General features: G+C 43.1%; 1 protein-coding gene across 1 annotated transcript in view; it reads left to right on the top strand.

The window, feature by feature from the left end:
- FER1L6 (fer-1 like family member 6) overlaps window positions 1–27,269 on the top strand; it is a 124,384-nt gene that overhangs the window by 9,437 nt on the left and 87,678 nt on the right. Inside the window, exons 5-14 of the mRNA XM_069466013.1 lie at window positions 978–1,040; window positions 4,311–4,389; window positions 5,585–5,741; window positions 6,324–6,510; window positions 7,627–7,819; window positions 10,279–10,631; window positions 16,048–16,156; window positions 19,020–19,200; window positions 22,465–22,585; window positions 24,733–24,833. Of these exons, the coding sequence (XP_069322114.1) occupies window positions 978–1,040; window positions 4,311–4,389; window positions 5,585–5,741; window positions 6,324–6,510; window positions 7,627–7,819; window positions 10,279–10,631; window positions 16,048–16,156; window positions 19,020–19,200; window positions 22,465–22,585; window positions 24,733–24,833 (1,544 nt within the window). The remainder of the gene's footprint in view (window positions 1–977; window positions 1,041–4,310; window positions 4,390–5,584; window positions 5,742–6,323; window positions 6,511–7,626; window positions 7,820–10,278; window positions 10,632–16,047; window positions 16,157–19,019; window positions 19,201–22,464; window positions 22,586–24,732; window positions 24,834–27,269) is intronic.

Here is a 27,269-nt window from a genome sequence, read left to right as displayed (position 1 = left end):
TTTTCTGTTTTGACCTCTGAAAGCAGGCTGTTAGCAGTTAGCAGTTGGTCAATTCCTCCTTTCACTACTGCTATATATCCATCTGTAAGGGGTCATTCCTCCCCAAAACTCACAATTCACAACAAAATAGCACTCTAGTTCTCTGCATCTTAGAATCAGAAAATCTTGAATTTGGAAGGATCTTGACCCAAAAGTCAGATGGTGAAATATCTAGTACTTGAACCTTTTGTGCGATAACTTCAAGCCAACTAAGGTTTGGTTTCAGGTTCAGCAATAACTAGCAAAATTAACCTAGGCAACATCTGTTAAATTCTTTCATCTTCAGTCTTTTTATCTGTAAAATATGAGACTGGTCTAGAAATTTCTCTAACTATAAAATGTAATCACTTTCTTAATGTTAAAAATCTCCCATGCACATAATTTCTTTTTATTCTTTCCCTGGTCAATCTTCAAACAAGGATGTTTGAAACTGAAAAATTCTGGGGAAATTAGATTTTAATGACTCCAAATCAAAACCATACTGAGATACCATTTTCACCCATCATTATAAGCAAAAAAAATTAAAGGAACTGACAGTATCAAGGGTTGGCAAGGGTATGGAGAGATGGCTATTTTCATAAGCTGCTGGTGGGAATGTAAAATGGCTTAGCCCATTTGGAAACAAATTTCATACTATCTATTAAAAATTTACATGTCCATTTCCATGACCACTTCTCATGTCCATTTTACAGAAATGCACACACATATCCTATACAAGGATGTGATTAGTGGCATTCTTCTTTTTTTTGTTTGAAAAAAATTGAAAACAACATAAATGACCTTCAATAGGTGGTGGCCAATCAATTGATGATATATTCATGCCATTGAGGACTATGCTGCTATTGGTTAGAATAACACAGGCCTAAATCCACTCCAGAAATGGATTTCTTAGGTGCAAACCTGGAGTTGATAGTCAGAATGATCTGTATGTTTTGCAGTACTTTGTCTTCGACTTCATCGGTCCCCAAGCGCATCTTTTTGACAAGATCATCAAAATCTCAGTAAGTATGCCATTGGTGGTGGTAGTTGGGGGCAGGTAGGAGAGATTCTAGGCCTTGGGAACTCTCTAGGGAAACTCAGCATGGTTAGGGATGAATAGATGCAAGTGGGTGAATGTGGGTTGGTGAATTTGAAACCAACGATAGAACTCAAAATCACCAGTAGAGATGAGTTTGGGAAGGAAAATCATCTCAAGAAAACCTATGCTGCTTGGATGCAAGTCATAAGCTGCTGTAATGCCTATTATGGACTAAATTGTGTAGTTTGTTAGAGTGGGAATGTGAAGCATATGCTTCAAATGACAAGTTAATGGATTGCCAGTTTTAATTGATTTCTTTCTTTTTATTAAGCCAATGTAAGTGTTTTTGTCTCTGGGTGATATTCACACTAATGATCATGTATCACATCCCTTTCCCCTCCTAGCTGGTAATAAATAGAGAAATAGGAACAAGAATCAGGAAAAAACCCCAACTATATCAGTCTCATCGATGGTAATGGTCGACCAGAGAATATGATTTGGAACAAGCAGTGGCCATTGGAAGTTTTAAAAGTTGCCTCCAAGTGTAGACCTCAGGACTTGCCCGTGGGGAGTTGGTCTGCTGTACAGACCCTTCCTCAACCCTGCCAGGGAAACTGCTGCCTCCACAGATCCAGTCCGATGAGTAGAGACAGTTTCCTGCTCTAGCCAGGTGCCTTATCCAGGTGTGCCCACCACCTGGAGGACAGGAGAGTGGCCACGTTGAAGCCACACTCAGAGAGAAGACAGGGCAAATGGAATCATTACAAACTTCACACCATTCAGCGAAAAGACAAGGACCAGTGGATGACAGACGGCATCTGTCTCACCAGTCTGAGAAACCACAGCTTCCCCCTTGGAGAGGGGTGGGGGGGGTGGTAAGTGGAGTGGTTGGAGCATAAGTTCTGTTCCAAATAGTTCTGAAAGGAGAGGATTCCTACTTTATGCATCAGTGCAGGAAAGCATGGAGAACAAGTGAATGTTTTCCTCCCCAGACACACCGACTCTAATCAGAATTGTGAGAAAAACAAAACATGTTTTCTACATTCCTTTTCTGTCTTTACCCTTTTTGCCTGTTTTTACCATCCACTCAATATTATATACTACTATAAGCATATATATAATATGATCCCTTTAACCACAGCTGGCTATCAGGAAAGTCCTGCCGTAAGGCATAGGTAATAGTGAAGTTATGATATTATCCTTTCCAAGAGCACTTGAAGAATGAAAAGTCATCAAGAGCCACACATTCTTCATGTTTGAATTTCAGGCATGATGACAAGTGGTGCAGGAGATATTTTGGGACCTGGGACATTGCCCAGGACTTTGTTCCATTGCTCAAGCAACAACCTATTTGTGAGATTAGCTCTATAGTGGGCTCCTAAGGGACTATCTGGACTGCAAATAGACAGTTAATGACTAGATTTTTATATTGTCTCATAGACAAGGTCATAACTCTGGGACATGCAGAGTTTTAGACAGAAGATCAAAGCTCATATTGCCTATCTCTGTTCCTCTAACTTGGAAGAAGTGAAAACTTTGGTGTCACTAAAAGACTCTTAGAAAGAGAGACAAAAGATTAAAAAAAAAAAAAAAAAAACTCCCCTTGAAAGGGGAATGTTTAATATAACTTTCCTGCTAGCTCATAAACTAAAAGTGAGTGTTCCCAGGATAAATTCAATGTGGGAGAAGAAGGGAGAGAGAGCTGTAAGCAGATGCTATTGGGACAACATGTCCTGGTGGTACCAAAGCCAATCTTCTCTTAACAGTGGCCCAAGGCATGCAGGGCTGCCAGCATTCCTCGTGTGTGATGTCCCCAGAGTCCTGGTAATCTAATGCTTGACCACACCAGGGTTGCCTGGTGCTTGAGCACTGGATGGATGACTTGAGGAGGCGTCCTGTGTTATTTAAAGATTTGTTTGGGGTTCTTGCATTCCATCTTGCCCACAGGGACCCTCAACTTGAGAATAGAACTTGAGACTGGCTTCTGTTCTTTCTCAAGCCTTTGGGAAGCCACATTAGCAACTGCAAGCATGGTGGAGGGTTCTGAAGAGAGCATTATGTGCATGGCCTTAAATAGCTCCTCTACTCAAGCCAGGCTGTCCTCACTTCCCCTCAGTTTAACACCCGTGGAAAGTTTCGGCAAGGGAGAGAAATGGGAAGCGCTGTTGAATTTATTGTTTCTTATTGCCTCTGCCAAAAGGAGCTGTTTAGAAGCTTCAAAAGACTTCCTTTCATCCATCATTCAATCAAACATTTATTAATTCACTGAATGTTTATTGAACATCTATTATGAATGAGGCCATGTGATGGGTAGAAGACAGTAGGAAACTGTCTTTGATGCAATGAACTTACATGATTTTATCGTTAGAAAGCACCTCTGGGGCCATGTAGTCTCACTTCCAACTGGTACAGGAATCCCTCTCCATGCTCTCCATGACATGGGGTTCTTGGGGCATGACTTGATTATTTCCAGTGATCAGGAGGTCACTACCTCTAGGAAAGCCCGTTCCCTTGCTGGGAAGTTCTGACTGTTATAAACATTGTCCTTATATTGAGCTAAAATCTCTTATCCCATCCTGTTACTTGGGAACTATACAGGGGAACCTGCTCCCTCTTCTAGATGGCAGCATTTCTAAGATTTGAAGACACCTAAGATACCATTACTTTTTCTCCACCACCCCCCCTCCCCCGCAGTTTTCTCTTTTTTGGGATAAAGGCTACAACTATTCCTGGTTCTTTGGCAGTTTTTCATACAATGTGGCTTCTGGTCATACCAAATATTGATGGCCACCTTCCTTGTCCTGGCTATCATACATGTCCAAAATGACTCAAGACAATATGCGATGAGTTCTTTGAGAAAGTTGTGAGCAAAGTGTTGTGGGAGTTTCGGGGAGAAAGGGAACGCTTTCAGCTGTGGAGGATCAGTGAGGGCTACTTGGAGGAAGTGACATTTGCTCTAGACATTGAAAGATGGGTAGAGTTTCAAGAGGCAGAAGAAGTAGGTATTGAAGGATGGGCTGGACTAGGGTTTATTTTGGTTAAAGAAAACCTCCAGGCAGTGAGAGTTGTCAGGCATAGAGAATTAGCTGAAAACCTGCTAGCAGAAGAGACGCCGGTGAGACACTTCTGGAGGCCCTTTACAACCAACTCCTCTGTGCTCCAGATGAGGGTCAAAGCCAGACAAGTGTCGGGGCCTAAAGCCTTTTATCCTCAAAGATAAATCTGCTGGACTTGCTGCTCCATCTCTCCGCAGGTGTTTCACCATAAGCTGATAGGAAGCGTTCTGATTGGCTCCTTCAAAGTAGATCTGGGGACGGTGTACAACCAACCTGGTAAGAAAGCATTCCCTCCCCATTGCGCTCTCTGACGCTTCTTAGGTTTGCAACACCCAGAGTCCAGCACATTTATTCACTCATCCGTCTAACCACTCATTCAATAAAACAGAGCAACAATTATAGAGTCTACTGAGACATGGCTCTTGCCCTCAAAAGTTTTGCCATCTAATGATAAGATTATTTTTTATGTCCACTTCTGAGCAGTTTTTTTTACTCACGCAAATTCTGTCTGAGTGCTGTGAGACATGGGCAGGAGAGGTACTAGAGTATAGGGGCTAAGAATATAGACCCTAGTGTCAGATTGCCTGGGTTCAAATTCCACTCTGCTATGTCTTGGCTGTGCAACCTTGGGCAAATGACTTAACTTTTCTGTGCTTCTGTTTCCTCATCTGTAGAAATGAGGATAAAATAATACCTTCTTCATAGGGTTGTTGAAGAATTAAGTATGTTAATAAATGAACATGCAGTGCTTAGTAGAGAGTCTCACACATAACGGCATTTCATATAAGAGTTTGCTACAGTAATTATTATTATCCCTGATTTGTAGGAAGGTGAAACTCAGAGAAACTAAGCCATTTGTCTGAGGTCAAGAGCGAATAAGTAACAGAGCCAGCAACAGGCATTGATCATCTTATGAAAGGCCCCTTATCTTCCGCAGGGATTCCAACTCACACGACCACAGAGGCCAGGCAGCGAGCATAGCTGAGTGCAGTGGCCTGGGCATGAAACATCAAGGAGTGACAGAGTCTGCAGGAAAGGAGACGGGGCAGGAGGGCTCATGGTCCATATAGAAGGTGGCTACTCATCTCCTTTAGCATTTGCTGTCATGTGGAAATGTAAAGCCAGTATTGCCAGAACAAATTATTTTTTAAAGATAAGCCTGAAGTCTAGATTTTGTAAGTGATCTTGAAGGTTTGATTCACAGTGCAGACCAAGCAAAAAGCTCTGTGAGCCACACTGATGGTCTGTGGGCAAATAATAAGTGACTTCTACACTCCATTAATGTCTCCTTATCCGGTCAAAGCTGGAGTCCTGCCTAGGTGATTTCTACCAGGTTGAAGGCATCCCAAATACCTACGGTGGGTTGGGGGGAAGATGGAGAACAGAAGGACGACAGCCCGGACGTGGGGGAGGGTGGGGTGGGCTGCCGCGCACGTCTGTGGGGATGTGAGCTGCTGGGGTGCTTTGACAGGTCATCAGTTCTGCGACAAGTGGGCCGTGCTCACAGACCCTGGCGACATCAGGACCGGCACCAAGGGATACCTGAAGTGTGATATCAGTGTGACCGGGAAAGGCGACGTCTTAAAGCCCAGCCCCAAAACCTGTGATGCCGAGGAACAAATAGAAAAGTGAGATGGGTTCATCCAGAGCCATGCAAGAGAAATGATATGTCCCAACTTTATGTCTCTTTCTCTTCCCTCTATCCTTTTCCGTATGGGTACATGGGAACTGCCAAGTTCATGGCTTGTCCGCTTGGGATTCTATCAGAGGCCCCAAGATATGTCTCGTCAAAGGTGTGTCCCCCTCTTGGGAGGTCGGCTTCTAGGACTAGAACCGCCTGTTATCCTATCATAACTCATTATAGATAAACTATTGCTGAGCTTATCTGATTTTTCTGAACATAGTAGGTGTTTCTTTCAAGGCATTATAATTTCAAGCACTGGTTTAGGATGTGGGAAGACTTAAACGCACCTCTTCTAAGGTGCAGTGAGGGAGAAAGTGTTTATTCTATAATTCTGGGGCCTGAACGAGTTTGCATTCACTCTCTTCATACCTTTCACTGTCCTTTACACTAGGAAGATGAATCCTACTCTTTTCTGATTTTTCTCATATATCGGGATCCTTCTTTCTGCCTCCAAATTGTTTCTACCTTTTCTCTTTTTTCTTTCAAGTGAGAAAGATTTTTAAACTTATTTTTGTCCCCCTCTAAGGAACCTTTTGATTCCCCAGGGGTTTCCGTCAGAGAGACCCTGGGCCAGATTCTATGTGAGACTCTACAAAGCGGAAGGGTTGCCCAAAATGAACTCGAGCATCATGGCGAATGTCACCAAAGCATTTGTGGGTGACAGCAAGGACCTCGTGGATCCCTTCGTGGAAGTCTCCTTTGCTGGGCAGATGGTGAGGAACCATTGTCACCAATCCTGGAAGGCCTGGGTCAGAGCCCTGCTGTTTATTCAGGACATGTTTACTCAAACAAAATGAAGTTAAAATAAAAAGTAGGAAGTGTCTTGAAAGGGAAAGCTTGTGACAAAAAGGCAATGAGGCATGTGGCAGGGAAGTAGGGGAGGGTAACCCACTCACCACTCATTGGCGATTAGGACCCGGGCAGGCAGGCATCCCTCCTCACCTCTGGCTACTTCTCTGAGCTGTTACCCAGTCCCCAGGCCCTGTCACATTACCATCCATATCCCTTTCTGGTCCACAATCTACCCAGCTGGTGTTATGTAAGCCTGGACATCAGTTTTCCATGCTCAAGAGCCATTGGAAATATTGGGGCCTGGGTACATGGTCAGAGCTTAATCCTGGTTGGCTGGACTTTGAAGCTTCAGCTGACATATGTGTTTTCTCTGCCATTAAAATATACATGTACCCTGATGGCCTCCCCTTGTCAGGGGTAAACATTGGAGTATTTTTGACTTGGGCTGACCTCAGAGGTCATGTAAGACATCACCTCCATTTTACAACAAGGAAACTGAGGTCCAGACTGGAGAAGTGATTCACCTGAAGTCATGTTTTTATAAAACATAAAAGCTCAGGGTCTAACTATATCCACTGCATTTCTGAAGACGCATGGAACAATCTCATTTGTAACATGGGTGTTAGTTTCACTCCAACCCCAATGTTGATTAGGACTTCTCAGGCCATGGCCGTGACTTACCTTTGTCTTATGCCTGGCTCAGTGTCCAGCACAGAGCAGCTCATGAGCAATGTCAGCTGAGTGCAGTTGATTTTCCTGTGTGTTGGGAGGAAGCAGGTTCATTATTTTTAGCAATTGGCTTTATATTCCCAACTGGTTTGAGGATGTTTTTGTTGTTGTTGTTGTTGTTCTTCCCTTTTTTTTTGGTGGGGTCTCGCTATGTTGCCCAGGGTTGTCTCAAACTCCTGGGCTCAAGCAATCCTCCCACCTCAGCCTCTCGAGCAGCTGGGACTACAGGTGTGCACCATGAAGGGTTTTCTTTAGTCGGTGACTCCCTCTCCCACACAGGGCTCACATCCTCCTGGTTGTGCTTGTAGGGGCGGACCACAGTGCAAAAGAACTGCGCTGATCCTGTGTGGCACGAGCAGGTGGTCTTCAAGGAAATGTTCCCTCCACTGTGTCGGAGGGTGAAAATCCAGGTGTGGGATGAAGGCAGCATGAACGACATAGTGCTGGCGACCCATTTCATTGACCTGAAGAAAATCTCTGATGAACAGGATGGAGATAAAGGTAAAGTCTCACCTGTATAACCTGGAAATAAGTCTCCAAATGATCACTTCAAGGCCCTCATCTTTAAAAGGAGAGGGACAGAGCAGGCAATGTGTTAGGCACCTTCTATGCTTCTGTGGTAGGAGTTGGTTCTGGGCAAAGGACAGAGCCAGGCTATGGGAGCCATGAGACTTGGTCCTGGTCCCAGGTCTTCCACGGACATCGCTCAGTCTCCCCTTAATTGAAAAATGAGGATTTTAGATTAGATCAGAGATTGGAAAACTAGGGTCCATGGGCCAAATCTGGACTGCTACATATTTTTGTATGGCCTACAAGCTAAAAATGTTTAAATGGAACCAAAAAAAAAATTGTGTCCTCGACCCACTGATGGGAGGATGGGAGGATGAGAACATGGAACAGCAGGAGGTGCAGATGCCTCTGCACTCGGTAAACCAGAGAGGGAGCGCACAGCCCCAGCCCACCCACGGAGACAGCCAGGTGAGGCCAGGTAAAGAGCTTCCACTAGGTGGCTCTTCATTTGCAAAACCTAAATTAGTAGGCAGTAATTCTTTAGGTATAGCCCAAGAAACCCTCTTTCCTTTAAATCCTCAGGCAATCTTTCTCTGCATCATAAATTTGTGCATATTTTCACATTGACATATTTTGTATACCTACATATACACACTTCTGTATATATGTAAAATAACACATACATATACATATATGTAAAACACACAAATATATATGTACAATATATTAATATTAATATACATGTATAATATATCATAAATATATCATATATATGAAATTAGTCTAATTATTTTTTCCTTAATTAGGCTAAAGGTGTGTCAAGAATACATTTTTATCTTCCTTACAGAGTGACACCATAGAGAGGCCTCAGTTAATAAATATCTGTTGTTTAATTCCTCATACTATGAAACTGTTTGCTACAGGATAGCTTTAGGGAGAAATCCTCAGCCCATCTATACAATTTTTCAATTAGATGTAACCATATTTTATTCACAACTTTTCAGAAACATCTTGATGGCATTCAGGAAGATATATAGCAGTGGTTTAAAAAGTAGATGTCAGAGACCGTAAAATCTTTCTGCCCTTTTATCACACTATTCCTCCTTCTCTGAGTCTACTCAAAGGAGGGATAGAACCCAGCCCATGGAAGTGGGGGTGAGCATAGGGAACGTGCAGGTATAAAACTATTGATAACAGTAAAATACATGGAAACATCTAATTGTCACTGGTGGGGGAATCATTAAGCAAATTATGAGATATATATTTATTCATAATAATAGCTAACATTCTTGAGCACTTCCTAAGGGCCTATATGAAGCACTTAGTAGATACTATCTCTTTTGATCCTGACAGGTGAGATAGGTACTATCAGTGTCTCTGTTTTAGAGATGAGGAAACTGAGGCACAGGGAAGTTAAAAAACTTGACCAAGATCACACAGATTGAAAATGCCAGAGCTGAGATTTGAACCCATATGGTCAGTCTTCAGAACCACAATTCTGTACTGTCTGTCATTACGTTGCCAAAGAGATGTTCCCATAGACACTGTGTATTTTCTTAGACACTAAGTATTAAGAAGGGAGAATACTTATGCCAGCAGTAAGTTAAAGTCACCAGGTCTTTTTAGTTCTATGTTTAGAATATACTTTGGAACATTCACTTCTCTCAATCTCCACTACCTTTACTCTAGTTCAAATCACCGGTCCTCAATTTTGATGATGAAGTGGCCCTCAAACCAGTTTGCCCACATCTGTTCTTATAACCCTTCACATAGCAGCCAGAGTGATCTTAAGAGATGTGGTTATGTCACATCTTTGCTTAAATCCCTTTCAAACATTTCCATAGTTTTTAGGGTAAAGACTAAAATCCTTATCAAGACTCCAAGACCCACCCACTTCTCCAAACTCATCTCACACAGATCATCTCTAGCTCCAAGCTCCTTTGCAACTGGCAAATGACGTTCCCTCTGTCCAGAACACTCACTCTTTCTCCCTCTGCCTGTCTAAATCCTCTCCATGCTACATCAGCCTATTATTTGTTCTTGCAGCACAAAGTGTATATCTCCTTCCTAGTGTTTATAATGTAAATATTTGTTTAATGTTCGTATCTATTTTGTTCTCCACTGGGCTCTATATTTAGTATCTAGCCACACCTGGCACATGTTAGGAGTCAATAAACATTTGATGAATGAATAAACAGAACAGGATGCAGGTTGGCATTTATAGTATTATTATAACTATGAACAAGGATAAACATGAATGGAAAAAAGACTAGAAGGAAATAAAGCATAATGACAATTGTGATTGTCTCTTGGTGATGGGATATTCTGTAATTTTTTTGGTCTTTTCTGTATATTCTACATTTTTAAAGGAATATGTGCAACATTCATAAAGCAAAAACATAAGAAGCTTGAAAACATAATCAGATAACTAAAACTTGGGGTCTTTCTAGGCTTCCTGCCCACCTTTGGACCTGCCTGGATTAATCTGTATGGCTCTCCCAGGAACCACAGTCTGATGGATGACTACCAGGAACTGAATGAAGGCTTTGGGGAAGGTGTGTCATTCAGGGGCAGAATCTTGGTGGAAATTGCTGTGGAAATCCTCTCGGGAGGGGCACAAGAGTCTAAATTTTCCAAGGCCCTGAAGGAGCTCAAGTTGCCTTCCAAGGACAAAGACTCCAAATCTTCCAAAGGCTCGAGTAAAGACAAGGCCGAAAAAACTGATGAAGGAAAATCCCAGCAGGCTTCAGACAAAACCAACTCAACTGAGGTTGAGGTGGAACCGTTCGATGTGCCCCCGGAGGTAGGTCTGAGCACTGCTCTACCGTGCTTACCTGTGAGGTGAACCAGAGCAGAGAGCACCTGCCGCAGGCTCCTGGAGGCATTTGCTGGCACATGTCTTATTCCCCCTGCAAAATTTGAGTTGGCCCAGCCCTGCATTCTGGGGTGAATCCTCTGCCTCCTCTGTGCACATCACAGCTATCTGCTCATGATAAATTCCTTCAGAGTCCCCCCAAACACAGATTCCCATGGAAACTCAAGTAAAGAGAAACAAATGTGCTCTGGAGGAGTTGGTGGGAGTGGGCAGTGGGAGATTGACTAAACTAAATCTGTGGTCTAACTCTGTTTAGCTGTGTTAGCGTAAAGGATGCGTTGGATGTGAGATAACGTAGGATGAAGGATGAAGAGGAGGAAGAGTAGGCGACAAGCTGGGATATAAGAAATTGACAAACCTATTCCCCTGCCCCAAACCTGGGGAGAAATCATAACTCCAGGGAATGCTTATTACTCACCATTGAGCATATTCACATTTTTCCAGCTCCGTTCTATATTATGGGAAAGAGATCTGAAGATGAATACAAACTGTGAATATCCTCGCAACTGTTTAGTTTAGCAATAGTAATTTGTAGGTAAGCAAATGAAAGATCTTCATGTTTTTTCAGTAGTGGAGGTGGGTAGATTCCAGCTCTCAGCTTGGCTAATTCTGCCTCCAGAAGTGTGTTTGTCAGGTCAACCAGACAATGATTTCAGGTAGGAGAAGGAGAAGATGGCTGATCTCCCAGAGCTGTCCATTCCCAGGACAGACCAAACAGACCAAAGGACAGTAGCATGCAAGTCACCTTAGCCTTGGAAGAGCCATTTATTTGTATTGCTGGAATCTAATAAATCTTAAGACACAGTATAGGGCAGAGGTCAGAGCATGGGGTTGGAAACCTCGGGATGGGCTCTACTTACAGCTCTGATACTAACACCTTTCTGTGTTTTAGTTTACTCAGCAACAAAATGAGGTAGTGATAGTCTGTCTATCATAGGCATCTTCTAGGGGTTAAATGAGGAAATGCGTGTAAAATGGTTTTCAGAGTCTTGGCACACAATGCATTTCTTGTTAACAATGTGGCTCTGCTTTGCTCCCACCACCAGGGGGCAGCTATTTAGAGCTTTCCACCCTGCTGTTTGTGACTTGGGGAATTTTGTGAACTTCCCCTGCTCTCCCTTCTGAACTCATATACTATATTGGGAAATAGTCTCTGGAAATGTGTGCTGCCAGTTTGTTGTGGTTAGACATTGTCTTCACAGGATTGTGTTCGGGGTATTTCTTCAGAATATAGGCCAGCTTTGGAAACTTGACTTTGGACTTCACCAGAAATTGTGGGCAGCTTAGTAAGCTGCCATCTCCTGCATCCGTCCCTGTGCTAATCTTTGCTGCTGTGGGTTGAGGCTGGCCATTTTTTTTCTAAACAGAGTTCACCAAGAATTTATACAAAGAGGCTAGAAGGAGATTTTCTTAACCCAAATCACTATCTTTAAGATTCTCTGATGAGGTTCCCTGAAGCAGTAAATTCTAGTAGAAAGCAAAGGAGGTTGGGAACTTATGTGGGGAAGAAAGTACCTTTGTCTACAGGCCAGGGGGCTGTATGGCTACTGTGTAGAAGGTGACAGGAGAGAGGAAAAATCCAGACATCATTCAAACCCTATCTCCCTCCATCTTACCTCTTCATCTTGGCTTCTTGTTTGTGGCCAGTTTCTCATTGGGTTTATTAGTTATCTGTTACTGCATAACAATTTACCTCAAAACTTAGCCACTTAAAACAACAAACATTTATTTTCTTTGTGGGTAAGGAATTTGGGAATAGCTTAGCTCAGTGCTTCGGCCTCAGGATCCCTCATGAAGTTTCAGTCAAGATATTGGCAGGGCTGTAGTCGTCTGAAGGTTTGACTAGGGTTGGGGCACCCACTTCCAAGATGGCTCCCTCGTGTGGCGGGAGGCCTTCATTCCCTGTCGGCTCTTGGCAGGAGGCCTCAGTTCCTCACCATGTGGATCCTCCCGCAGGCTGCTTGAGCATCCTTATGACATGGCAGCTGGTCTTCCCCAGAGCAAGTGATCCAAGAGGGAGCAAGGTTGACACTGTCTCAATGTCTGGCCACGGAAATCACGTACCAACATTTCTATGTTCTACTTGTTAGAAATGAATCATTAGTCCAGCCCATACACAAAGGGAAGGGAATTAGGTTTCACTTTTTGAGGGGAGGTTTAGCTAAGAATTTGTGGACACATTTTAAAGCCACCACACTGGGCTTCTACCTTTCCCACATCTGAACAGCTCAGAGCTTGTCCTCACCAACACGGTGATGCCCTTCCTTGCAGCTTCTTCTTCTTTTTAAGCCACTGTTGGCCCTCAGGCTCCAATCTCCCCAGCTGCAGCCATGCCCTCACTGCATGTCTGTACAATCGAGAGATCCCATGATGCTGGCTTTTCTAACTCATTCTAATCGCCACCATCAAAGCTTATCTTTCCTGTGCCAAACTTTCTCAGAGCGCAGCCAGTCTAAAAAAATGGGTTCATTTTTAAGTTCAAGTAGCTGCTTGCTTAAATATCATCTTCAAAATTGGTACGAATAAAAATAGAGCCTAAGTCTATGGAATTTATGGTATAGAAGGAGAGGTAAGGCATGAAAAATAAATGTAACGGGAAGAAGAAAGTGATAAGTGCATTAGGGAGGCACAGATAAAGCAATATTATTTCCTGGAGTGAGTGAAATATAATGGTTAAAATGTTGAGCCCTCAGGTAAGACAGTTGGATTTAAATACTTGGCAATATGGTACAGTGGTTCCTGCCTAGCCTCTGGAGAAACATCCCCTCTGCTTGAATCTTTGGGCAAGGGACTTACCCACCTTATGCTTATTTCCAATAATAATCCCCTATATCATAGCCTTTCAGTGAGGATTTAATGAATTAATACATGCAAAATGCTCAGAATATAGCCTGGCACGTAGTAAATGCTCAATAATTAGATATTAGCCATGTTTAGTAACTTTGAATGGATATCTTAATCTCTCACTGGACTGCAGTGTCATATCTGTAAGTGGGTTTAATAAAAATGCCCTCTTCCTAGTGTAGTTGTGAGAATTATATCAGATAATGTAGGTAAAATCCTTAACCCCATCTGGCACGTAGTAAGAGGTCAGTAGACATTAGCTATCATCATTTTCCCAGCTTGAGGAATCACGGTGTGCTTCCAGAAGGGAGAAGCATTTGAGCTGGACCTTGGAGGATGAATGGGAGTAAGGCATCTATTCTGACCTGTCAAAACACGCATTGTGACTACTGTCGATGGAGTTTATATTTATAGGCTTTTTACTAGGAGCTCCACACGAGTGATAATTCTGCTGCCTCTCCTCCCTGTAGACCCTATTTATGAAGGTCTATTTCACAGATAAGGAAAGTGACACCCAGAGAGTGGACATGACTTGCCCAAAGTCAACCAGCTTGGAAGTGGCCAAGTTGAGAGTTGAAGAAGGGTTTTTTCTGGCTGTGGGTCCTGAGGTCCCTCTTGTGGGCTACACAGCTTACTTTCCCTCCAGGTCTCTCAGTAGCTTTTAACCTCCTAGAGAGAAAACTCAGCTTCAAGAAGGTGAGATAAGAGGCTAGTTTATAGCCAGTGGGTAGAGTAGGAGGGTGTGTGCTCTGTGAGTAAGATCCAGCACTGAGCCCCAACCTGTGTGACATTTTCTGGTCAATAGAAATATTTCCTGGGGCTGCCAGCACCCAGGAGGCTCCTGTGTGAATGAAGGGGTCACCTGTTGCCTAATGATGTAGGAACACTTTGGGCCTCTGACGGACATGGATTAGGGCTCTTGACTCAATGGGGCTCTTGATCCCTGGGGCCAACTGCTTTATTTCCTTACAATAACCTTACTGCCTTCTCTGCAGAGTTTAATTAATAAATGCAATCACAAAACCAGGAAGCACACACTGTATGGCTCCAGCTTACTCAGCCTGTTCATCAGAAATGTGATGCTGTGTCACTGTGTCCAGAAACATCTGCTCCCTGAAGCGTCAGCCTCTTCCACAACAATAAGAGTCATTTGCAAATAATTGTGTATTCCCTTGTGATGGCTCCTGTCTTATGATCTGTTATATAGTCCAGTTTTCAGACTGTAGGTGCCTTGGGAAGGCAGCCTTGTTAGAAACCAGGCCTCTAGTCTTGGATGACTTTAGCTTGCTGTGTGACCTTGGGAAGCCCCTTAGTCTCTCTGAGCTTTAGTTTATTCAGGTAAAAGGTAGAAGTTGGAGTAGATGAAGCTAAGACCCTTTTCCATATAGAGGCACCTGAGATTCTGGGACCTGTGCATCCCTCACAGTGGCAACCACAGTGCACGTAGCTCACCCTGGATGCCTGGGGGTTGCCAATGCTTAAGCATATGCCTAACCCCCCTGCCCCTTTCATCCAGGCTTCCTTATTTGGAGTTTGACTTCAGGTTAGCCCCAAGGCATTGGGTTAACACATGTTCTAGTTCAAAGAGCACAGGAGGCCAGGCGTGGTGGCTCATGCTCTAATCCAAGCACTTTGGGATGTCAAGGTGGGAGGATTGCTTCAGGCCAGGAGTTCAAGACCAGCTTGGGCAACATAGCGAGACCCCATCTCAAAAAATAAAAATTAGCCAGATGTGGGGGCACATGCCTATAGTCCCAACTACTCAGGAGGCTGAGGCAGGAGGATCACTTGAGCCGAGGCGTTCAAGGTTACAGTGAGCTAAGATTGCACCACTACACTCCTGCCTGGGTGACAGAGTGAGATTCTGTCTCTAAAAATCAATAAATAAATAAATAAATAACAAAAAATAAAACACAAAGAACAGTGGGTCTGTGGTCAGAATACCTGCGAAAGTTACTTGACAACATCAAGCTTTAGTTTCCTTAGTTCCTTTTTCTGTAAATTGGGTATGATCCAAATTTTGACCTGTCAAGGTTGTTAGGAGGAACAAACAGCATGATGTGTGTGACCAAGCTGTGTAAGATGTAAAGTTGTGCTCAAGTGTAAGGATTTAATCCTGTAATTCTCAGTATTTCATCTTTGATCTTCTGTTTTCTAAAAGCCCGATCACCAGAAGTTCGTCCCAAGTCTGTGTTTGACCAGCAGCATTTTAGAAAGATATACGTGCCAAGCTTATTTGTTAAAATAAAAGGAGATTTTGTTTTAAGGTAGAAGCTCAGGAGATTGAGACTGCATCATTCTAGATAAACAGCTGAACTTGGATTTGCAATTGGTGGGTTCTGATTCTTGTCTGTCTGATTATCTGGGAAATGCTGGGCCATTTCCAACAGAAACAGACTCAGATGCCTATAAATTACGGTGGATCAAGTCAGCATAACTAAAATCAGCTTCCTGGTGAGAAAAATCCAGTTCTATCTAGTAATTTTTTTCCCTTCTGTAGATTGTACCAGAAAAACAAGAGGAATTTTTACTCTTTGGAGCATTTTTTGAAGCTACCATGATTGACCGGAAGATTGGAGACAAACCCATCAGCTTTGAGGTTTCTATTGGTAAGTGCACACAGCACAGAGCCTGGCACATAGCATGGCCTTAAAAACCTATTTCTTGAATAAATGAATTAGTGCCTTACGTGAAGATGTTAACACTCTGGCAGAGGTTTGTACCTCAGAATGAAATGAACAATTCCTTGTCTACCTTAGTGTCAATATATAAGAAGTAGATTTATTTTCACACTTAAAAAAAAGTGAAAGTATAGTTTTGGATTCAGACAAATCTGAGTGCTGATCGTGGTTCCATTACCCTGGACTCACTTAATTTATTTGGGTCTCATTTTCTTCATTTGTAAAACCGGAAGAATAATAATGCTTCATGGAGTTGTTGCAAAAGTTTAAGGAGTTAATGCATACAAAGTGCCATGTATATAGTAGATGCTATTATTATAACTCCCAACAATCTTTCTGGGCTGTTATGAAACTGGGGAAACCATTCAAGAAAGAGCATTCCATCAGAGAAGGTCTTCATGCACATTCAAGCAGCTCTTTCGACAGAGCAGAAGCAAATGGGAATGGAATCCAGCCCTTTTGAGGCACCCAACTGGAGGCCTGACACAGAATCCCAGGGCTGCATGACCAGAGGGTGAAGATATATTTAGGGAACAGGTGTCTTTATAGGGAAGGCAGAGAGATCTGGAAGGGTCTGCTCTAAGAAGAGAGGTTTGGGGTGGGAACATAGAGAGACCTGGTGGCTGGCTTCAAGTATCTGAGGGCTGTAGAGAGGAGGAAGGGGATCCAGGATGGGATCAAGAATACAAAGACAGATGTGCAAAATGGGAGATTTGGGGTCTGTCCAAGGAAAAACTTGCCAGTAGGCGGTGAAGTCTCTTGGTGGACTGGGTTCTGCAGGAAGGCCGTGAGTTCAGCATACAGGGGTGCCCCACCTCTGAACTCCTGCTCTCCAATAGCCTGTTCTCCCCTTCCCCAGCCTCCATCCTTCTCGTTGCCTTTTACAATCTCTTCCATTTGACTCATAGAGCTATCCAATCCTTTCTTCTGTTTCACTTTTCTCTCTGTCCATCTCAGACTACATGGTTCATCCCTTTACACACTCCCAGTTACCTCAATTTTCTTCCTGTTGTGCTGTGAAAAACACCACCTAACTATCCTCCTTCTCTGCTCTCATGCTCTGACTTTGTAATTGATTTGCCACAAATTCCATGGTTTCAACCATAATGTATGTCTAGAGAGGTTGAGTAACCATCCAGCTTACACAGCTGGAGAATGTTAGAAAGAGGACTCGGGCAAGACCTGCTAACAGTAATCTCCTCCTCCTTCTGGGATGCCATTTATGCCTTCCCGGGTGTTGTTATTACTCCTAAGGTAGGAGTAATGGAGAAGGGAAGGAGAGAATAACTTGGAACAAGACTGGGAGAAAGACTGTTATGGGCATGTTAACATGTCGAGGTCATTGATTTATCAAATGTGAATCAAGACCCTGTGTTTGTGCCATGACCACTGGAGACACATAAATTAGCAAGATACTGTTTCCATCCTCAAGACATTTACAGACATCCAAGTAGATTATTTGAAAATGAGGTGGTAGAGGAGTGATAGACATATGCATGTGATGTTAGGGACCTGTCTAGGCCAGGTTCCCAGAAAGAAAGCCCGAGGGATTCTTGTACAGGTGAGGTGTTGATGGTGTGCTCTCAGGACAAAGGGATGAAAGGAGCACAGGAGGTCTCCCAGGGCAGGGGCATTAGCCACATCCTGACCCTGTGGGGAGCTCTGGAGCATGAGTGGCACCCCAGATTTGGTCCCCCTCCGAGGCAAGGGGGCTGGGCATTTATATCCCCATAGGAGCAGTGAGTCGCTTCAGGCACAGGGAGGGGCCTTGTGATCTTCCAGGGAGAGGCAGTCTTCTTTACAGAAGGCAACTCTCCAGGCAGGGTGGCTCTTATGAGCTATTTGCAGCCATCTCAGTAGCTGGGGATTGGGTGTCCCTTCCTGGTAAGGGAGACCCGAGAGGGACACCAATAGCATCTACTGCAGGAATACAGAGTAGTGGCACCCAGCCTGCCTGGAGAGGAGAGGAAGGGCCAGGGAAGGAGTCCAGTGGGGAAGAAGGAGTTAGGAAGGCTCCCCAAGTTAAGGGGTCTTCAGGGTTACAAGCTTTCGATCCTGGACCTTTTTTGCTTTAAACAAAGTTGACCAGCTCTATAACATGGCTGGTTTGGGGGCTCCGCCTGAAAGAAGTAAATGTTCATCTTAATCTTTTTAAGTATTTGAAAATCAGATTGTAAAATGTAAAGGTGAATGACATTGATATGCCTACGATGGGTATCTATTTTTATGCAATGATATTTGTGGCACAAAACTGCCCTATTTGCCCCAAGGTGTTTTCTTCTCTCTCTCTCTTTCTCTCTCTTTCTCCCGCCCCCAACATGATATTGTCTTTGGGGACTTAGACAAGGTCTTCTTTTAGAGGAGAAGCAGGTTTGGAAAGATGTTCATGATATTTTACTGTGCGAAAAAGGCAGATTACAAAATGATAAGTCTACAATGATTCTTTACCAACATCTCTAAGAAGTTTTGGAAGAATGTACACTAAAATGTTACTAAAAATGGTTATAGCTGAGTTTTATGATTTCTAGTGACTCGTTTCTTTTTTACTTGACTGTGTTTTCTAATTTGTAATTTGTGTACTTTTTACTAAAGAGAAAATAAGGTGGGTAGAGATGATAGCTCATTGTCATTGTCCATCTTATTTCTTTGGTCTGACCGTTGCTCTTTCTACCTTCATAGTGAGATCTTATTTCTTTGTCTTGGGAGAGCATGAGCTTGGATCCTTTATTCCAAGTGGACTAATGCTACTTGCTGACACCTGGCCCCTCTCCCCTTGCCATTGCCTCTGCAGGTAATTTTGGAAACCTGATTGATGGAGGGTCCCATCATGGGAGTAGGAAGAAGTCAGCTGAATTAGCTGAGGAAGACATTCCACTGCTGCACGAAGGGCCAGAGGAGGCAGCCCGTGATGTTGCCCTCCCTGTGGCCTCCACCACTCACCCAGAGAAGCCGCTGGTGACGGAAGGGAACAGGTAGGAGACCCAACAGGCGAGAACAGTCAAGGATTCTGATGGCGGTCTGTGGCCCAATTTCTGGGATTGTCTCATTCAGTTCTTCCCTAAAATCAGAAACAGAATTTTTATTTTGTGAGAGCAAGGCACAAACAGGGACAACAGGGTTAGTAGTACTCAACTAAATCCTTAGTAACATGACACTCCCCAAATAACAAACCCAGGTAATTCATTTAAGGGCAACGATGATGATGATGATAATGATTCTATAACTTTGAAGCATAACAAGGTAGGAAGGTCAGAATTTAAAATTTCAATCCCAACCCTATTAACAGTTATTATATTCATCTGAGTTCTGTGCTATTACGTAAACTCCGCTTGGTGGGATATTGAATACATCATTTCTTATCTTATTCTTGCCACAGTCACTTGCAAACTGAAAAACTCAAAAAACAATTGTCAGACACCAGAAAAGATCATTTCAGAAAGCAGCTGAGGCACCTACATGCACCCTCTCTGATCTCCTTTAATCCATGTAAATTTTCAACCTGCAGAGAGAAATAAAACTGCAGAATATTTTTTTTAAAAGTGGTGTCAAGCACCCATCAAGTGATTTATGAGAAGAGAAAGCCACAAGTAGTGAGAGTCTTCTATTGCTCAATCTTGTGCTATGAGTAAAATACCTATGATATTATTGGATTTTCATAATAGCACATTTCTGTCCCCATTTTGCATGTGAGGAGAATGGAGTCCAGAGACGTAACATGGACCCCGCAAGGCCACATCACTATGCTCCTCAATCTCTCTGCACTTCTTGATCTAGATACCCTCTGACCTGTAACCACTGTTAGGATAATGGACTCACAGATCTATTTCCGCAGACAGCTCTCTTTCCTGGGCAGCAGATCTGAACACCTCCACTTGGGTGTCCCACAAGTCACTCACCAGGCTCACTGTCTTCACAGACAACTTTTCTCCTTTTTCTATCTTTCCTGTACCATATAATGATCCCACCATTCTCTGAGTCCTCCAAGCCACAAACTGGAAAGTTGTCATCTGTTCTCTTAATTTTTTTGAGACAGGGTCTTGCTCTGTCACCTGGGCTAGAGTGCAGTGGCACGATCATAGCTCACTGCAACCTTGAACTCCTGGGAGAAGTGATCCTCCTGCCTCAGCCCCCCAAGTACTGCGACTACAGGCATGTGCCACCCTGCCTGGCTAAATTTTTTAATTTTTTGCAGAGACAGGGACTTGTTATGTTGCCTGGGCTAGTCTTGAACTACTGGCCTCAAGTGATCCTCCTACCTCAGCCTCTCAAAGTGCTGGTATTACAGGCATGAGCCACCATGCCCAGCCTGTATTTGCATACAGTTATATGTATGGGGCTGGAGCTCAGGAATGAGATTGGAACAGAGGACATCCAATGGCAGGTCATCCTGTGATATTCAGATTCCAGGCCTACCCTTGCCCAAAGTCACAAGGCTAGTCCTGTGTCAGGACAGCCATTCAGACTGGCAGTCTTCTCTGTCCCCTGATGGCATGGCACCCTCCCATCTGCTGCCGTCTGTCTGCACTGCAATTTGCCTAAAACCACAACATCTGGACCCTGGTCTATACAGACCCAGTATGACTAGAAGGACCCCAAGAACCAAAGCGACAAAGACCTCAAACATATTAGCACAAAATGACCCAAACCAAATAAACCCTGGGACAAAGTACAGTATTGAGTGGGAATATATTTAGTTGTAGGATTCTCAGTGCAATAATTTAAAAAGAGATAAAATAAAGAGAGCAGTTTGGTTTCGAAATTTTTTTTTATGTTCTCCTGCTGTCATAATAACCTCATTTTCTGCCAAGAACTTATTTGGCTTCTTTTCTGAGTAAACACCTGCTGGTTTATTTTATGCAGAATAGACCATGGGGCACCTTTGCTCATTTTATCATCTCCTTCAAAAGAAATTTGGGTGGGAGAGCTAAAAAAGAACAACCACCTATTCTTTCAGGCTGAAGCTCTCTTTAGCTTTTTGGAATGAAAACAAAGCTTGCTCTTCTCTCTCTCTCTCTCCCCCCCCCCTTCCTCCCTTCCTCCCTTCCTCCTGTCTTCTGTAGGCTTGTTGCTCCAAACACTGTCCACATTTATCAGGGCCACCTGTCCCATCACACCCATTCTAAGAACTTTACTTTGTCTTTCCCTCCACAGTTCTCTTCACACAGCTCCAGGTGTTTGTGAGGAAATTACAAAATGTTTGGGGAAAACCTAGTCAAAAAAATAGCTGTCATTAGGGAACTTCTCAACTTTTTGTCACACTTCTCCCACCTTACTTGCCTCCATGCCCTTCCCTCTCCTCCCTGGGAACCAAAATTTACAAATTAGCTCCTTCTTTTCTGTCTTCCATCTCCCCCTATTAACTATCTCCTTGTCATCAGCATTTAAGCATTTCCAGCTGTCACTCTCAAACATTCCCTTTGGCTCCACAGCTTCCCCTTTTAGTGACTTTGCTACCCCTCTTGTCCCTTCTTAGCCCAGTGAGTCCTCTGTATTATTATTACCAATGCCCAGCAACAATAAATATTGAATGGGTGGATAGATGGATAGAAGGAAGGATGGATGGATGGATGGAAGGATGTATGTATGGATGGATGGATGAAAGGATGGGTGGATGCATAGAAGGATAGATCGAAGGAAGGATGCATGGATGGAAGGATGGATAGGGATGGATGGATGGATAGGGATGAATGGAAGGATGGTGGAGTGGAAGGATGGATGAATGCATGAGTGGATGGAAAAATGACTGGAAGAAAGAATGGATGAATGGCAAGCTGTGGAATGCTGGAGTTTAGTTTGGGACATATACCTTCACCCTCATTAATAATATTATTATTCTCTTACATTTCTCTAGCAATTTCAGTTTACAGATGCATTCACATTATCTCACTTGATTGTTACATGTGCCTGGCATATAGATACTTAAATAAAAGTCAATTTTCCTCATTTCCTTCCTCTCCCATTTAAAATCATCCTTGAAGAAGGCTTGCCTGATAATCATTTCTAAGCTTTGCCCTAGGTCTGATGGTAGCTGTGAATACCTCTCCATTGTAGCCACATACTATTGTTCGTTTCTCACAAGTCCCTAAGTACAGACTAAAGATGGTATTAACAGTTTGATGCTTTTTCGCCAATCCTCGCCCATCCCACCTAGAACACACAAAACATGAATGTATGACTGGGATTACCTGAAAAACTCTGATTGCCAACTAACTTCCAGACCTAATGTGTTTTCACAGGAATTACAACTATTTGCCATTTGATGCTAAGAAGCCTTGTGTCTATTTCGTCAGCTCTTGGGGAGACCAGACCTTCAGGCTGCACTGGTCCAACATGCTGGAGAAAATGGCGGACCTCCTGGTAGGTGACTTTGACAGGTGATGGATCTGACGATTGGGAAACTGGGGGTAAAAGGAATTTTTTTCATACACCTGGTAGAGGAACTTGACCTCAGTTTATATACAAATGAATTGAGGCTGCTGCATTTGGAAGGCACATGGATACTACTACGTGGATCCAGGGGAATGAGGGTACATTTTGCAAAATCCCTGGACTCTAAATCAAGCTCTCTGAATTCATACACCTACTTTGCTTCTTACTGTTACAGGACCTAGGTATAAGCTGATTTCCTAATCTCCAAAGGGCAGGAGATTGATGACTTTCTCACAAAATTGATAGGTCCTGGCTTCAATTAATGTAAAATTCTAAGTCCTCAACATGAGGGACAGTTCTGTATAAGATCAAGCCCTGCCTTGTCTACAGCCCCATCTCCCCTATGCTCTTCTTCTCTTACTTTATTCCAGCCACTCTGGTCTCCTTTGAGTTTCCTGAAGAAACCAAGTTCCCTTAAGGTTCAAAGCCACCAGCATGCTGTTTCCTCCACCTCCCTCCACCTGGGCTGCTCTTCCCTCCGTTCTCCTCCTGTGGTGCCCAGTCAACCTCCAGGGCTCAGTTTCAAGCACTTCCTCAGAGAAGCTTTCTGACCCGTTCCTCCTCCTTATCCTCTCCCATAACACTCTGTTCTTTGCCTTTGGACTTCTTACCGTAATTTCAATTTATTTGTGTGTTTATTTGTTCAATAACTATTTCCCACCATTTCTATGGCATTTAGCATAATACCTGGAAGCTGATAGGGGTTAAATAATTATGTGTGGAATTGAATGTGTGAAAGTATTTAAAATAATGCCAAAATACAATAAATGCTAGGTCCTTCCACCTGACCCCCAGGGAGGAGACAAAACTTGGGAACTCCATTTCTTTGGGATCTGGCACCAGCACTTTGTGAACCCTTCCCTCCTTCTCCCACACATCTCATGGGGAGTGACCTCTACTCTCTGCCCCACACACCTCACCAGGCAGCCCTTGTCTTATCCCTCCTGAAAGCGGTTGGGGAGACCTGGTCGAGGGTCACACCATGTGGAAGCCACTGACTCTCTTTGTAAGGTTGGTCTTGCCTCTCCTTCAGACAGAACAGATAGTTTATCTCCAAGAGTCTTGAAAAAACAAGTAAGAATTTTTCCTAGAGGTCATAGTAGCACTCATTTCTAATTCCTTTCTCAGTGCCAGGCTTAGCATATCACAGCCAATAACCGTGATAGACATGATTGAATGTTTACTAACCACCAAGCTCTGTTTGAAGATATTTGCACCCCTGTACAGTGTTGTAGTTGGGTACTATTATTATCCCATTTTATGGATGAGGAAACTGAGCACAAAGGGGACAGTTTACTTGTAAGTGGTAGAGCCTGGATTGGAACCAAGGCAGTCTGACTCCAGAACCCAAATCCTTAACCACTCCAGAATGTTGCCTGCTCTTATAGTGAAAGTGTAAAGAAGGGAACAGGCTCCAAAATTTGGCATATGGCAGAGAATATAGTTTTTGTAAATTCTGTTAAAGCAGTAGCAGCATGTACATGTCCCCTTGGGCACCGTTTTCCTCCAAGTCACTGAATGCAATTTTAGAATTGAGGCCCAAAAGGAAAAGTGAAATTATTAAGTAGACAAGCATATAGCCATTGCCATATACATCCTGCACCATTCCCTGGCCAAAACTCATACAGTCAGAAGAATATGACTTTCATTTCAGAGTTTATTCAACATGATTATATTACTATATAACAAATTAATTTGAACATTGCTTTTGAAGTTTTTGGTAATTGTTTCTAATTAATCTACATTGTTAGATATTCCCCATGACATAAGCTTTCCCCAGAGGGTAGACTCTAAATAAATGGTACTCAGTTAGTGAATGGGTCTGTAACAGAAAAATGAGTTTGAACAATATGGGAGAAGGCTTGTAACTAGATCAACTCCACATGAGGAAAGGAAGGTTCAAAGTTAGAATGCAGTAGCATTTTCCAGTTAAAGCATAAGAAAATGAAGAAAATCTTCCTTCATTTCCAAAATGAAAAATTAGCTAAATATTGTTTCTGGGGTGTTACCATCAGTATCTCTACACAAGTCTCATTCCAACCCCTCATCTCTCCATCCTTGTGGTTTGCTTTCAGGAAGAAAGTATAGAAGAAGTGAAAGAATTGATTAAGATTTCAGAGGAGGCACCAGAAGAGAAGATGAAAACAGTTCTCAGTGACTTCATCAGTCAAAGCAGGTACTGGGAGAGACAGTTGGCGAACATGAGCTTCTATTGAATCAGCTTTTAATTACCTTGAGAAAATAGTCGATTTCACATGCATTTCAGATGGGCATTTTATGGTGTTATATCCATCTTCATTTTGTTCAGTAATTTAGCTGGTGCTTATGGGCTAACTACTGCTTTCTGACACTTAAACAACTAAAACCTAAACCAAAGGTGGGAAAAAGAAAAGAAAGACTTATTGCAGAAATTATTTGTGAAAAAAGAAAAATACTAATAGTGTCAGTGGCCAGTGTCAACCTTAAATAATGAGATTCATAAAACATGATTCAGTAGAGAGTTTATTCAAGCACAGAGCTTGAGGATGACCACCCAGGACATACAGACTCCAAAGGGATGGGAGTCAGTGCCCCAAAGTGAGGGAGTTAAACTTTCACTCAGACAGACAGAAACAGTTTTAGCAGGGTTGCAATACTTTCTGTACAAGCCCAGTACATACATTACAGCAGTTTGATTAGTACAGCTTGCTACATTCCAAGGAAGATTGCTATTCCATGAGGAGGAGTAATGTTCTGAGGACATCTTATCCCTGGTGCTGCTTGGTCATTCCTAATCTTTTTCAGGAAAAAGTAGAAGTTGCAACTACATGCTACATAACTCAGGCTACATAGCCATGTTCCTCTCAAGGCCAAGAATAATTTAATGTTCTAACAGCTTTAAGTCTGAATTAGTTAGTCTCACACCAGCATGGCGCTTGGTATTTGGTGGATACTCAGTGACAATTTGACCATTAGAAGGATAAGTTATACCAAATATTATTATAAGAACCAATGGGAAACTTCTCCTTCACACTCGGAAGGTTTGCTAAAATTCAACTGACAAAGGCAGATTGATAGGAGAAAAGGCATACAAAGGTATTAGTGTGCACAGGGGAGAATCACAGAGTGATTATGCAATTACCCAGTGCGGTACAGAGAGGGGGAAGAGGAAGGGAGAGATGGGGAATGAAAATAATTCTTTTGAGAGATGGTATGTTTAGGGACAATTGTTATTGGGGAGAATGAATGCACTGGGAGGAAGGTGGGAGGCAGACATTGTGGGATGGGGAGGGATGGAGCTGCACAGGAACAAAGTTGTCTTATGATGCAGATTAAGTCCAGCTGATCTCTTGGAGCTGCCCGTGGAAGAATGGAAGGAAAGTATGTCTGGGCGTGGTGATGACGCCCCATCTCTTTCTTCTTGGGTGGTTGATCTTTCCTGGTTATTTGATGAGATCTCTAGGGAAGGAGTCTTAAGACAATTGCATTTAAGCTTTCTTAGTTAGATAGGAAATTCCAGAGAGTCCCTCCTGGTGTTTCAGAAAAGAAGATCAGAGAGACAGGAAGGTGTGGGAAAGGTCAGAGGGAGACCTTGGTTCTGAGGCTTATTTCTGAGGCTTTTAACTGTCGAAGAACTCAGCATGCCAGAGCACCCTATTTTGGGTAATTTTTTTCTGCACTCTGGCACTATTTAATAGAATTTTTCATTAGAACACATCCATAAGCACCAATTAATAAATAACTCTATTCCAAGTGATAGATTAATATAGAAAAGATCAAAAATAGCATGGATAATTATCTATTACTGAGTAACAAATTTCCTCAAAACTCAGTGGCTTACCACAATATTTATTATTTGCCAGTTTCTGTGAGTCAGGAATGCAGCTGTGGCTCAGCTGGGTCCCTTGGACGGGGGCCTCTCTGGGCACAATGAAGGCATTGACTGGGTCTGCAGTCATATCAAGGCTCAACTGGGAAAGATTCACTTCCAAGACCACTCACATGGTTATTTGCAGAGTTAGTTTCTTCGTGGGCTGTCAGACTGAGGACTTCAAGTCCTTGCTAGCTGTTGGTCAGAGGCTACCCTCGATTCCTTGCATGTGGGCCTGTCCAAGCTGCCCTCACTACGCACCAGCTGCCTTCCTCAGAGCAATCAAGCAAGAAGCAGCAGAGCGAACGTGCCCACCAGATGGAAGTCACAGTCTTTCGTGACATAATCTAGGAAGTGACATCCCATCATTCTTGACTATTCTGTCAGAGGAGAGTCACTAGGTCCAGGCCACATTCAACAGGAGGGGATGACACAGTGGCATGAATTGCAGGAGGTGGGACTCACTGAGCATCAGCTGAGAGGTGCTGATCCCATAAAGAAGCAATCAGGACCAGCTCTTGAAATTAACCAGGCTGAGATTTGCACAAAAATGAGAATTTGTCATGGTGGAATTCATGGACAGAGAATGGAAATTAATTTGATAGAAGGCAAGAGCCAGTAGACAGGGGACATTTAAATCCCAGTGTTCTGCTTTATAAATTCTGTCTTTCCCAAGCTCTCAACTATCCAACCATTTTTAATTCACACACACACACAAAAGAAAGCAAAGAAATAAATAGGTAGTTTTTCCGTCTTTATTTC

Source organism: Eulemur rufifrons, chromosome 3 (assembly GCF_041146395.1).
Source record: "Eulemur rufifrons isolate Redbay chromosome 3, OSU_ERuf_1, whole genome shotgun sequence".
In the NCBI taxonomy this organism is placed as follows: Eukaryota; Metazoa; Chordata; class Mammalia; order Primates; family Lemuridae; genus Eulemur; species Eulemur rufifrons.
This window is presented reverse-complemented; position numbering and strand designations above follow the sequence as displayed.